We start from the raw sequence: 15,013 nt of genomic DNA, 5'->3' as shown, positions 1-15,013 counted from the left end.
CCGAATACCACTGTTTATTTTATTTTATTTTATTTTATTTTATTTTATTTTATTTTATTTCACCTCCGAATACCACTGTTTATTTTATTTTATTTTATTTTATTTCACCTCCGAATACCACTGTTTATTTTATTTTATTTCACCTCCGAATACCACTGTTTATTTTATTTTATTTTATTTTATTTTATTTTATTTTATTTTATTTCACCTCCGAATACCACTGTTTATTTTATTTTATTTTATTTCACCTCCGAATACCACTGTTTATTTTATTTTATTTTATTTCACCTCCGAATACCACTGTTTATTTTATTTTATTTCATTTTATTTCACCTCCGAATACCACTGTTTATTTTATTTTATTTTATTTCCCCTCCGAATACCACTGTTTATTTTATTTTATTTCCCCTCCGAATACCACTGTTTATTTTATTTTATTTTATTTCCCCTCCGAATACCACTGTTTATTTTATTTTATTTTATTTTGTTTCACCTCCGAATACCACTGTTTATTTTATTTTATTTTATTTCACCGCCGAATACCACTGTTTATTTTATTTTATTTTATTTCACCTCCGAATACCACTGTTTCTTTTATTTTATTTCACCTCCGAATACCACTGTTTATTTTATTTTATTTTATTTTATTTTATTTCCCCTCCGAATACCACTGTTTATTTTATTTTATTTCACCTCCGAATACCACTGTTTATTTTATTTTATTTTATTTCCCCTCCGAATACCACTGTTTATTTTATTTTATTTCACCTCCGAATACCACTGTTTATTTTATTTTATTATTTATTTCACCTCCGAATACCACTGTTTATTTTATTTTATTTTATTTCACCTCCGAATACCACTGTTTATTTTATTTTATTTTATTTTATTTTATTTTATTTTATTTTATTTTATTTTATTTTATTTTATTTTATTTTATTTTATACCTTTGAATGACAACTGTTTCCACTCTGTTTCTATATCCATAAGCATTTAATTTATTTATTGAGTAAGTTATTGCACATAATTTTGTATAATAATTAAATTTTAGACCTTATAATGCCAATTCCTTTCTAAATAATCCGCATTTATTGAGCTTAATTACAATACTGTGTTCCTCAGGGTTTTCTCTGCCATTCAGTTATTCCTAGAAGCACTCTTAGTTATTTGTACAATTATGTATTTACTAAATCGTTAGCCAATATAATATATCCAATATAACAAAAAAGCCTGAACTTTGCCTCAGCTGCAGTTTTGAGTAAAAGCCCTAGAGAAGAGCGGGCATATGTAGTTTTGTTGGCCGGCACCAAACACTGGCATCTCCTCTAGCAGTTGCTGGACAGATAGAAAGATAAAGAGCCATTAGAGGATTTTGCCTCAGACCATGGCAGGAGATCTACCCGTAGAAGAAAGTTCAGCACCGTTAAATTAAAAGTACATTTCTGTAAATTGATGTTATTGGAAACTTGGCTTAAAATGTATACTTTGTGAGTGAAAACTCATGAAAGCTTTGGTAACAGCAGGGTTTGAGATTGAGAGTTACAACTCAGCAGTGGATCTCAAACCTACATATCTTATTGAAAAAAAAGGAACGGTTCCAGAATTTTATTAATATGAGTTATGAGTCCAAACTTATTACATATGTAACTTTTCTGTCATAAGTCTCTGAATCCTCTGAATACTGGTTTAATATCTACTTTCCAAAACATATCTAAGGGTAATGCTGTAGGAGATAAAGTAATAAGCAAACAAAAAGCGGCACACTGCAACAGTATTTGCAATATAACATTTTTTATTATTTTATTTTGTTTAATTTGCACATGCTTAATTAAGATTCCTTTTCAATGCTGTAGGAGATCCATTTCCATAGCAGGATTATTATTTATTAGTAAATAAATGATGGACATAGTTTTCCCATGAAAGACCTTTTTAATGACACTGTTTTCACATTGAAAATGATGGGACTAATACAAAAAGCCTGATGGAGGTCTGTGACTCAAACATTGCTAGTTTTAATATTTTCTATAAAAGATAAAAATAACAACGTGCAGATCTTTTTTTGTAATTTTTGCTGAAATATTCTTGATGTGGCACCGGTTTAAAATCTTTTGGATGTGCCTCTTTTAATGTTTTAACTAATACAAGTCAATTAGAGTATTTTTATGATGAAATTTAAAGGTACCACAGAACGAAAATCTGGATATACCTAAGCACATGTGAATAATAGGAGTTTAGTACACTGAAATGAAATACTGTGAGCCTCATATTACTGTTTTCTCAAATGAAAATTAATGAAAATTATATTGTGAAAGTAAGTAGGTTAATTATTTATTAAATGTTTTAAATTATGAATAGTTAATATGTATGTGTGCATCTCAATTTAAAATAAATGCAAAATTTATTTTCAATGCAAAAAGATTAACCCATAAAAAATGTAAAACATATTAATCTGATTAATATTATTTAATTTAGTGAAAGTATTAAAGACAGCAAAAATATTAAAATATAATCTATAATATAATCTATAATCTAAAATATTAAAATATAATCTATAATATAATCTATAATCTAACATTTTACTTAAATAACATTAAATATGCTCTAATAATACTCATATGCTAATTAGAAAGGGTTTTTATCAACCCAGGCTCATTCTGAAAACGTACCTCTATATACATTTCTGGAGACTGTCAAATACGTCCAGTTTTTTTTTTTTTTTTTTTTTTTGGCAGTTTTTGTTTTGAAAGTCCATATGGAGATAAACGCTCTGCTGGTAAGCGTGAAAAGGAACGGCGTCATACAGCCCCATAGCGTTCATTTAAAAAATTCAACGCAGCATACGTACTTCTGGCTACATAAATCATAATCTCCAGAAATGTATATAGGGCTACATTTTCAGAATGAGCCTATGTTAGTTTTTAATTATGGTTTCATTATTACTACTTATGAAATAAGTATAATGATTTTATCGCAGTTATCTACCTGTCTAGGTTATTTTCTGTTATTCACACTTTTACAATTGTTTTATATATACACTTAATCGGCTTGAATTCAGTCATAAAATACTACTTCCATTCAAAAACTCTTGGTCCACAAGTACACTTAGCTCATCTTTGGCCGAATGTACTAATTTATGTTTTATGAATCCAGCAGTAGCATGAAACGTGATCCCCGCTGAGAAAGTTCAACCTGGTGTTGATTAACAGCTCTGACAGCGCCAGTGACTTTTAATGACTGTGTCCCATTCTCATCTTTGATCATTTACTTCAAATCACTGAAACCACTGTGGAGAAATTGGACAATGCACAGTTGGATATGAGACCAATGGACATTTGGAGGCAAAGCTAACTTTAACTTAATCAATGTGTTGTTAGTTAAAATGACAGTCCTTTATGCCAGGAAGGATAAATGTTGATTAAAGATTGTCATAAATGTCATGGTTAGTATATTTTGACATCATACCTAACAGGATATGTACCTTTTCTACAGGTCCTGGGACTACAGTTGAAAGGACTGTTATTGGAGAACCAATCAAAGTAACGAGAGTCATTGAAGGACAGCCAGGAGTTACCAAAGTTACACGAGTCATTGAAGGAGATCCAAGTGTTACCAAAGTTACACGAGTTGTTGAAGGACAGCCAGGAGTTACCAAAGTTACACGAGTCATTGAAGGAGATCCAAGTGTTACTAAAGTTACACAAGTTGTTGAAGGACAGCCAGGAGTTACCAAAGTTACACGAGTCATTGAAGGAGATCCCAGTTTTACAAAAGTAACAAGAGTTGTTGGAGATTCAAGTCTTACCAAAGTTACAAGAGTTGTTGAAGGAGATCCACGTTTTACAAAAGTAATGAGAGTTGTTGAAGGAGATCCAAGTTTCACCAAAGTTACACGAGTTGTTGGAGATCCAAGTTTCACCAAAGTTACACGAGTTGTTGAAGGAGATCCAAGTTTCACCAAAGTTACACGAGTTGTTGGAGATCCAAGTCTAACCAAAGTTACAAGAGTTGTTGAGGGAGATCCAAGTTTTACCAAAGTTACAAGAGTGGTTGAAGGAAAGCCATCTGTTACAAAGGTCACCAGGCTTATTGAATGTATGTCCAAGCTTCCAATAATTCATTTTAAAATAACAAACCACTGTTTTCTTATAACATTTTTATCTTTTTGTTTTCATTCCCTCTTTTTTTTCAGCTCACAGTGCCTCATCTGATGGTGAAATTGATGCTGAGGGAGAAATCAAGGGAATCGTGGGTGATGGTAATTTAATTTTAAGCTTGATATGGATGTGTAGTTCAACATTACCAAGTGCTTCCTGGTCTACGTGACCAGGTTGTTAAAGCGAGGGTTCACCCTAAAAATGAAAACTTAAATCTCATTTACTCATCCCCAGGCCATACAAGGGCTATACTTTTGTATTGAATAGAACAGTGGTGCTCAACCCTGTTCCTGGAGATCTACCTTCCTACAGAGTTTTACTGCGGTTACACTCAAGTTTGAGCAAGCGAAATTCTGTAGTACCATGCTGTTAGAAGGGAAGGAATTAAACAGCCATTGGTCCATATTTAAAATTTCTGTACAGAGAGGTCATGTTTTGATCTTCGATTGGTCTTACGCAGTCACGTGATGCGAATTGGCAGGTCAGAGTTCACCAAGCTTGAATTTTGCACTGCATCGAACTGTGAAACTTGTCGCACGAGCTTACGTTTCTGGTCTGACGCATTCGCGTATGAATGGAAGTCTATGGGGAGAAAAGTGCAGTGAGACCGAAGCTTTCAGCTCCAAACCTGATCAAACACACCTGAACCAATTAATTAGGACCTGAACAGCACTTGATAATTACAGGCAGGTGTGTTTGATATGGGTTGCAACTGAAATATGCAGAAGGTAGATCTCCAGGAACATTGTTGAGCACCCCTGGACTAGAACATTAAAGATTTTTAGGTGAAATTGTGGTCCTTGGTGATTTATAATGCAAGTCAACATCTACCAGCACATTGAGAGTCTAAAAAACATATATAAGCAAAACAAAATGAATTCCAACAACTCCTTACAATGCATTATGAAGCGAAATGATTGGTCTGTGGATTAATGGTAACGATAATAGATTCATAAGACTGTGATGTATTGTTAGGAGCCAGAGGTATTCATTTAGTTTTGTCTGTGTATGTTTCTTGATTCTCAAAGTCACAGTAGACCTTTACTAGAATATCATTAAAACCATTGACCACAGTTTTTGACTTTGTGTTGTTTAGACCGTTTCTGTAATTTTCACCAAAGTGCATGACGTTTTAGACAGTTGTTCCATGTCAAATCTCATGTTTATATATTGTAGACATAAGCAATGTGCAGAGGTTTCAGAATGGTGAGGTACACATCCTGCAAGAAGAAGACATCAAGCAAATAACAGATGCCATCGCTCAGGGAGGTTGGTCTAAAAGAATGATGGTTAACAATTTAAATAATAAATGCCCATATCCAGGTCTTTTTATTTAAATATTTTCAGTTTTTATTTATGATTGACTATTTTAGGGATTTTGTGTGTGTTTGTTTGTTTAATTAAATTTTTATTTTTTTTTATTTTAGAGCTGTCATTGGTTGCAACATTGGCTCATTCTAAAAATGTAGCCCTATATACATAACTGGAGAATTAAGTAGCCAGTATGGCTGCATTTCGACTTTAAAACGAACACGATGGGGCGGTATGACAACGTTTCTTTTCGCGCTTACTAGCTGACCGCTTATCTCCGTATGGACTGCTTTGTTACCAGTTTGTTACCTGTTACCTGTTACCATGTACGGTGGCGAACTTGAGACACGGAGATAAGTTGACCACCACGACAGGGTTTGAGTCCAGCGAAGAACGGTTTCAGAAAGTGAGTAAGAAAAAAACAGAACCCAAAAAATAAAATACAAGTAAATAACAGGGTGAGAATGAGGTAAAATCTGAAAACATGGTAAAAACAGGAGAGGGCTTTTCTTTTTCTGGACAGCTTTTTAAAACTCGGTTGGGTGTGGGGAAGTGGGTGTGCGGGTTAATCAGTGCTTTTGAAAAGACTATTGGTTGGGTTTAGGTAAGGAGGAGGGTGGGTCAGTTGATCAGTCAGTCGGCAGCGCCCTCTGCTGGAACAGCAGGAGCAAAAGGCACTCGCAAATGAAATTTGAGATCTCAAAAAGCGTAAACAGCGGGCTCTGGTGGATTCGCAAAAACTGCAAAAAAAAGTAGCTCCAGGGACATGTTTGGTACTCTCCGGAAATATATATAGTGGTACGTTTTAAGAATGAGGCTGGGTTGATTTTTATTTTTAAATAGGTGCCATGGTTATAATTCAGTATTCTTTTTTGTTTTATTTTTTCATCTAATATTTTTTTCATTAACTTTAAATTTAGATTAACTAATTAGAAATAAAGACTTGAAATTTAATGTTACATTTTTCCACATATATCTTTCTCTCTTGCCAAATGCTCTTTTTACCCATAATCCTTGGCATATGCAATGATCATGTTCTTTCCCGTATTGTTTTTTTAATAATGCTATTGATCCAAACAATAATTTGATTTATGATTTTGAAAGGCTTGGGATCTGCGAGAGTCTTTTGTAGCTACCTAAATAGCTTGACGTTTTTATCGAGAGCAGCTGTGAAGTGGGTGATTCATCCTTGTTTAGTAATGTTTAATGTTTGTTTGTCTGTCTTATTTTTTGCCCATGCATTACAATATCTAGTTACGTAATAGAATGAAGCTCCGTTGGTTTTCACATGGCTCGACTCCAGATGTTTTTGATTAAAGTTCCTACCTCATGGTTTTGATTCATTTTTTGGCAAGATTACACTTATGATTTAGCTACGGTTTTAAGCTGTACAGTTAAACTGAGATTAAGGTCTTCATGATTGACTATTACTCACCGACTTGGCTCAGGTCTGGGTTTTTTATGCCCAAAGGTTTGTTCATCCATTGTTCTCATGTCTCCTTGTTTCTTAAAGGTGGACCAGGGATCACAACTATAACTAGAGTATTAAAACCAGAGCCTCGGGTTGTTGAAAGTAAGGCCTAATAAATCAGTTGTTGATATAACGTGGGTTCAGTCATGCTCAGATGTTTGCTTCATTGACTTCTGTTTTTGTATAAGGTGAACCAGGGATCACCACCTATACCAGAGTCATCAAGAAAAAGCCTCAGATTGTCGATGGTGAGATGCAGTACACATAATGAGGATATGATAAGGTTAATTGTTTAAAGTAAAAACAAAATTTCATCTGGTCTTTAAAGGTGCACCAGTGGAAACGACTTTTACTAGAGTAATTAAACCAGAACCGCAGATCATTGAAGGTAAGAAGTGACTGCACATATTTGATATTCAATTTATTGATATCAGTCATTATTGAAAAAGGTTTAATAATCCAAAACAGAGCAATAACAGGAGCATAAACAACCAACAATGCCTTGCACCAAACAACTGAAACACAGGGGTGTATATACACAAGTTAACAAGGGAGTAAAGGGAGAACAAACAGTGTTTATAAAGAAACAAGGAGACAGAGGGGACAGCAAAACACTTAAAGATGAGTTCAAAACATAAGAATGGGCTCATAACTTGTTGATTGATGGTAGCAAAATGATAAACATGCTGGAAATATGTTAGCAACATGTATGTCAACATATTTCTATCTACAGATTAAAGCAGTGTGCAAATTTATTCATGCTTATGTAGTGTTTAAACACACTTGCAACCTGTTTAAAGCTTGCAAAAAAGTATTCTAAAAGCTTGCTAAAAAAGCATGCAAGCATCATGTTAATTTATGTTAGAATAGTGTTAAGCATGTAAGCAACCTGTTAAAACATATCAGTATTTTTTTACTTTTAATAGCTTCTTATTTAACTTTCAGAGCTGACTATGTCAAGCTAACAATAGTTTTGCCATCAAATTTACTTATCCAGTTGAATAGTATAGCTATAACACAAAGAATTTGATCAAATTAAATCATCCTTAATTATGTTTGCCATTTTTTAGGACCCGATTTCTCAAAGATTGTATCTTTGAAGGACAATCCAGAACTCTTTGAATCAGAAACAGAGAGAATCACCAGAATCATCAAGGGTTAGTGGCTAAATATGAATATGAATAACTCATATTCAAATTAGGAAAATACATTTTTAACTGATTATTATTTTCTCCTCAGATGGACGTTCTCGAAAACGAGCCGCCATTAGACAAGCACAAGGTAAATGTTGGTAAAACTTTTTCAACTAGTACTTATTCTTTAGGTACAAGTGCTAAAAACTTAAGGTATTAGCACACTTGTAAAAGATACCATTACTTATTCATTAGGTACTAGTTGTTATTTAATAGATACTAGTTCTCATTCATTAGACTTTAGTGCCTGTGAAATAGACACTGGCTCTTATTAATAAGATACTTGTACATATCTACTAAATACTTGTATAGTTTATTATAAACTAATACTTTTAGAAACTGGATTGGTCAATAGATGTTAGTACTTATTTATATGATGTTATTTTATTTTTGTAGTTCATTTAATTCATTGACTATTACTGTAGTATTATCATTAGTAACAAATACATTTTTTGTCATTGACTTATATGAAGGGTTCCCATACTTTTTAGCCCGTGACCCAATAATTATAATTCCAGTGACTCGCGACCCCCACTATCCCTGAAGGTGGTTATAAACATACAAACATTGCACACAAAGGTGCACACACACAATAGGAACTATAACCACATGAGAATATTGACAACACAAAAAGTGCAGCAGTCATTTAAAATCATTATTCAATTGTCTAATGTAACTATTGAATAATAGATGTAACTATTAAATAACTATTAAAGATTTTTATCTTCTGTAGGTTATGGATAAAATATGGTAATTCTAGTAGTTTAATAACATAAGATTTTTGGAAATCACCCCCACTCAGGGGGTCCTGACCCCCACTTTGGGAACCCCTAACTGATATGTCCATCTGTCATTTGGTCAATCTGTCAATTTGGTTAGAATGTATTCCAATTGTGACTACTACAATTGTTATATATATGTAGCAGAGGGCAGGTAGTGAAGTGCTTTACAGGTAAACCTCACTCTTCTGAACCTGAAAAGATGCTCTTGAGACAGACGCTAGAGCCATGGTCTTTAGCCTCCTTATTAGAGCAACCGACTTGAGTCACTGGTTCAATCCCAGCTCGGAGCAGGTTGGGTGGTGTTGGACTGGTGGGGTTTTAAATATGTATATAATAAATAAATATAATTATATATATATATATATATTGTATTTATTGTATTTACAATAATGTATTACATGTATTTTCTATGAATGACACACTGGTATGTTTTCAATATATACTATTTTTATTTAATTTTGTTTATATATCAGCTACTAATTCACTAGATTGGCGGTTCGTTCCGCTGTGGCGACCCTTAATAAATCAGGGACTAAGCCAAAGGAAAATAAATGAATGAATGAATGAATAATTGACTAGATCCTATTAAATAGATACTAATAATAATTCACTACATGGTACCTATTTATTATGACTTATGATACACTAATACTTAATAGATGAGGTTAGTACTTACTAGTTAGTTTAATAGATACTTATACATAATCATTATCTAAGATATCTTATTTATTACAAAATTATACTTAATAAATCGGTTGTACTTTTTATGAATGACACACTATTATATATTCATTATTAGGGTTTGTTTTTATTAGCTACTACTGTAGTAATTCGTTAGGTCTAAGGCTAATTCAGTACGTAGTATTACATATAAATGGTAAAAGTCTTTACCTTACTGGCCTCAAGTGCTTTTTCATCTTATGTAGTAACTCATCAGAATGTTTATTTGTTCCTAGTATTCCTAGTACTAAATAGTTAGTAGTCTACTGAATTAAGTTCTTGTGTCTAATGAATTATTACTAATATCTTTTAATAGATAATATATCTCTTAATTAATAGATCTTTTAATAGTTCCAGTGTCTACATAATTTAGTACCTGAAGAATAAGCACAAGTACCTAAAGAGTGTGTGTGTGTGTGCGTGTGTGTGCGTGTGTGTGTGTGTGTGTGTGTGTGTGTGTGTGTGTGTGTGTGCACGTCTGCGGATTAAACCACAGGATCAAGGCGAAGAGCGAGACTGGTCAGACATCCCACCAAACCCACACAGTGAGATGAATGGAGACCCTGAGATCCAGCTTAAGTGAATGACAGTGTTGTAGAAGAGTGTGTTTTTGTCCTGAAAATACACAATCTGCATCGAATGTTTACACATTACTATCAAAGTGCAGTGAAATCTTGGATTTGTGTGGCATATACACCCCACTTCAGGGGTACTTGAAATGGTGGTGGTTATAAAAAAAGACATTGGTGTTTTTTGTTTGTTTTTAAGCTGTTTATATTGTTTCTTTGAATATATATAGTGTATGAGCCTTGTCATTGAGCTTGTCGTGATATTTTGTGGTGCTTGCATTCAGAGACATGAATGCATTTTTTATATCTTTAAGGATCAGCAAAGCTTTGGCTGTTGTGTTTATTTTAAATTATGCAGCTTCTCCGTTTGTTTCTGGTTTCTAAGTTCATTTTTATGGACATGTTAAAAAAATCTTTTTAGAATTACATCTCTTATGACAATACTTTATTTTGAATACATTTCAAAGTCTCAATGTAGCAAAAATAAATCAGTTTCTGCTTACAACCCTGCTTGTGACTATTGTATACCAACAAATACTGCAGCCTTTGATTTTTAATCTTCGCTGTTTAATATTTAATGTGATTCATAACACAGTATAGTCGATTATCATGGGAAATGTATGCTTCAACATCATCAGTCATTGTCATTGAGCACTTAATAAATATAATGCTAATGATGAACCTCATGATAATAGACATTCACCAACCAGGTGATTCATTCTTAATTTCCACACACACTCTAATTAAAAAAGATGATGTTTGCTGTTCATTTGGGAAATGACAATGTAGTAAATGATAAAGCTGGCACTGCAGGGGAAACATGTACAGTATGTTGACGTATGGATTATGTAGGATGTGTGTAGGATTATGTAGGATGGCTGTTTGTAAGGAGTAAAGCTTTTACTTCTTAATATAGACAACCTGAAGCCCCAGACCTTATTGAAAACACATTGGGACGATAAACTTGTCAAGTCTTGCAAGTTGCTATTGCAAGCATTTTAAAACTGCCTATCCAAGCCCAGTAAAAATGTAGGAAATTGAATTAGTGAAGTTTCACAAACTAATTTCGAGAGGAGCACGTGATATGATTGACTGCAGCTGGCCACTCATCTACATTCACTAGTAAGCCAATCAGATTAACCCCAAATCACTATAAGTAGCCTAGCTAGAACTACTCTCTTATATTCGTTTTCCGAAGCTCTCGAGAACCACCTGATCTCGTACTCCCCATATGCTGTATGGACCAGGCGGGAGCCCTGGGCTCACCTATCTTCGAGCTCAGGGTTCTCTCCCTGGACAGCATGCCAAACCTGCTAACAGTTGTCAAGCAATATCTAAGTGTAAACTCTTTAAATGAGAATTAAACAGTCATTATTGAAGATTGTTTCCATCCCTTCAATATAAAATTTCAGCTTTTGCCATCAAAAAGACGTTTTAGGCAATCTCAAATAAAGAACAATGTGTGTCAAAAGTAGAATAGGGTTAATTATGATTTATGTGATAATATTGATTGTATTTGCTTGTTTTATATGTGTGATGTGGTTGCTGATGTAGTTGTGTAGTGAAGCCAAAGATAAATTTCCACTTGTGGACAATAAAGGATGACGTACAATTTAAGTAATGGAATCAACATTATTTATCAACATTAGATGTAACATTAAACTCTAATGTACAACTGATGGGGTAAAAACATAGTAATGTCAATTAAAAGTATAAAAAGTGAAGTGTCTTGCATGGATTTTTTAGGGAAAGTCATTTTTACTTTAATTTACCATCAGTGATGTAACGTAACTAATTACAAATACTCAAACTACTGTAATTGAGTAGTCTTTCTCAGGAATTGTAATTTACTAAGTAGTAAAATGTGTACTTTTACTTTCCCTTGAGTACAGTTTTAGTGCTGCATCGGTACTTTTACTCCACTACTTTCCTTCAACCTGCAGTCACTACTTTATTTTTTCTTGTCTATGGGGATCAGAAAAATCTGTCCTGTGATTCCTGGCCAATCAGATCACACACAGAAGGTAAAACGCATCATATTGAACATCCTCAAAACATGAGCGATTTATAATTGCAGCAAACTGTTTGGTAGCATTAAAAGTGTTCAAGAAGATGTCCAAAATCTTTACACACATTGACCCAGAGACTCTTTAGATGCATGTCATTGATGAGATGACAGCTGTTTACTCTATGTAGACCGAAATGGCCTTAAACACCCAGCAGGCACAAGACGTCAACATGACATCAGATTGATGTTGTACACTAACATAATGGAGATTGCGTTTTATTTTTTTTACTGAAAATCGGGTTTACGCCAGAACTCAACGTCCATTAATGTCTGATGATGCTACAGCTTGACGTTGTGTGGATGTTACCACTATGTTTGCCAGATGTTGTATTTTGGTTGCCATACCGGAGGAATAAATGTCAATATTTGACGTCAATATGATGTTGGTTTAAGATGTTGGCTCGACGTTGGATTTTGGTCACTTTCTAACACAACCTAAAATCAACCAAATATCAACGTCATTTGATGACATTATTGGACATCAAAATAACATTGTCCTTAGACGCTGGCTAGACATTGACTTTTGGTCAACTGACATCACGACCTAAATCTAAGCTAATATTGACGCCTTATGACATTGTGTGCCTGCTGAGCAATAACTAAATGCACTACAGAATGTTACGTTTACACACATCCACAAATTACATGTAAACGCATCAGCTTTTCCAGCGTAATACTCACTACTCACTACTCCTGTGTACTTTTGAAATGTCTACTTTTAACTCATACTTTAAGTAATATTTACAACAGATACTTTTACTCTACTTGCACTACATTTTTCATAGATTTTTCTGTACTCTTTCCACCACAGTTTACCATAAACTGTATATCAATGGTCTCAAACTCAATTCCTGGAGGGCTCTGCATAATTTAGATCCATCCACCTCCAACTCACACCTGCTTAATAGTCTCTTGTAGTCTTGAACACCTTGATAGTTGGATCAGCTGTGTCTGATTAGGGTTGAAGCAAACCTGTGCAGAGCTGTGGCCCTTCAGGAATCGAGTTTGAGACCTATGCTGTATATTAAGGAAACTTGCTGTTAACCAGATTTGACATTTTTACTGTAGCGTTTTACAGTTTTTAACCGTTTAAATTAAGGATTTTTTTCACAGTGTGGGGGGTTAAATGAAACAACAGCCTGACTTTAAAGGGACCTTTAAACTGAATTTATAGGGATAGTTCACCTGAAAATGAAGATTCTGTTTTCATCCACCTATTTCATGCGGATTTGAACTATTGCATAAAAAAGCTTAATGGAAAAGCCAAGTTGTGTTTTTGATAGATGAATTTTCAATATGCTCATCAAAAATGTACACGCACAATTGAGTAGGATAAACAATTATCCAATAAGAAAAAATTCATATGAACTATGTAAGAGTCCATCATCAAAATGGTTCCGTATTATTACCAGTATTATTATGATTCAGTCCTGCGCTCCCAAAAAGTGGTCAACTACTCCACGTTTAAAAAAGAAACATTTTAGAAGAACGTTGACTTCCATAGTAGCAATAATAAATACAATGGAGGTCAATGGTTTCAAAATAACCTACTCTGTGTTGAACAGGTAAAAATAAAAATAAAAAAGGAAAACAAAAATGAAGCAGGTTTGTGACATGTGAAGGTTGAGTAAAGTATGACAGAATTTTCCATTTTGAGTGAACTATCCATTTAATATGTAACAGTTAAAGGGACAGTTCATGCAAAAGTGAAAATATTTACTCACAACTCAAGTGGTTTTAAACTTTTATGACTTTCTTTCTTTTTTGAACACAAAACAAGATATTCTAAAGACAATCAGCCACTGACATGCATAATAGGAACAAAAAATAATGACGATGAAAGTCAATGGCTGTTTTTATCTAACATTCTTCAGTATATTGTGTTCAATCAAGGATGAATAAATGATGACAGAATTTTCATTTAAGTCCCTATAAATTTATATTGTCCCACATTGTTTCTGCCTTTGTTATTATTAATATTAGCGATTCCTGTGAAACCTGAGCTCAGCAGCTTTCAGCACTTCTCCTTTAACAGCTCTTTCTGTAAGTGTGATTGGACCTGGTTTTGCCTTTATCAAGCCAACAACAACTTATAAGGACAATAGCAAAAAGCCATTTCTTTCTTCACACATCTGCCATAGATACATGAGTCTTGCGTAATGTGGCTGAACTTGCAGGTTCACATGTGTGTTTTATTATTCTCCATGCATGTGTGCTCTTTCACGGGGACGATTCTGCAGAGCGAACATGATTTCTCATGTTTGGAAAGTTGACTGAAGGGAAACTTGCTCAAGTAACTACACAAAACAAGAGTTAGAGTCCAGAATCAAATCAGATTCAGATGATTTCATACATGCGACAGTCCATTAGCAATGGAAAGGCAAAAATGACTGTTTCCAAACAGGTTTTTCTGAAAATATCAAAAACATTCCCCATAATCAGACCGTTTTTCTCTCTTATGTAACAACTGCACAAGGTACTTATATATATATATATATATATATATATATATATATATATATATATATATATATATATATATATATATATACATATATATATATATACATATATATATATATATATGTTCTGGGAATGTCCCCAAACTGCATTATTCTGGTCCAAGATACAAGACCTACCATCAGATCTAATGAGAACTCTGATGCAATGTAACCCATTACTTTTTCTCCTGCTGGAAGATTTATCAATCTCCTTATCCATCAACCAAAGAAGGATTCTGTCCAG

At 33.7% G+C, this 15,013-nt stretch overlaps 1 protein-coding gene across 1 annotated transcript in view; it reads left to right on the top strand.

Annotated features, from left to right (window-relative positions):
- Positions 1–11,817, top strand: part of postna (periostin, osteoblast specific factor a) — a 46,067-nt gene extending 34,250 nt beyond the window's left edge. Inside the window, exons 18-26 of the mRNA XM_056466295.1 lie at positions 3,490–4,092; positions 4,190–4,255; positions 5,331–5,423; positions 6,979–7,038; positions 7,125–7,184; positions 7,265–7,324; positions 8,007–8,093; positions 8,176–8,217; positions 10,128–11,817. Coding sequence (XP_056322270.1) covers positions 3,490–4,092; positions 4,190–4,255; positions 5,331–5,423; positions 6,979–7,038; positions 7,125–7,184; positions 7,265–7,324; positions 8,007–8,093; positions 8,176–8,217; positions 10,128–10,180 — 1,124 coding nt within the window. The 3' untranslated portion in view covers positions 10,181–11,817. The remainder of the gene's footprint in view (positions 1–3,489; positions 4,093–4,189; positions 4,256–5,330; positions 5,424–6,978; positions 7,039–7,124; positions 7,185–7,264; positions 7,325–8,006; positions 8,094–8,175; positions 8,218–10,127) is intronic.
- The last annotated feature ends 3,196 nt before the right edge of the window (positions 11,818–15,013 follow it).

Source organism: Danio aesculapii, chromosome 10 (genome assembly GCF_903798145.1).
Source record: "Danio aesculapii chromosome 10, fDanAes4.1, whole genome shotgun sequence".
In the NCBI taxonomy this organism is placed as follows: domain Eukaryota; kingdom Metazoa; phylum Chordata; class Actinopteri; order Cypriniformes; family Danionidae; genus Danio; species Danio aesculapii.
This window is presented reverse-complemented; position numbering and strand designations above follow the sequence as displayed.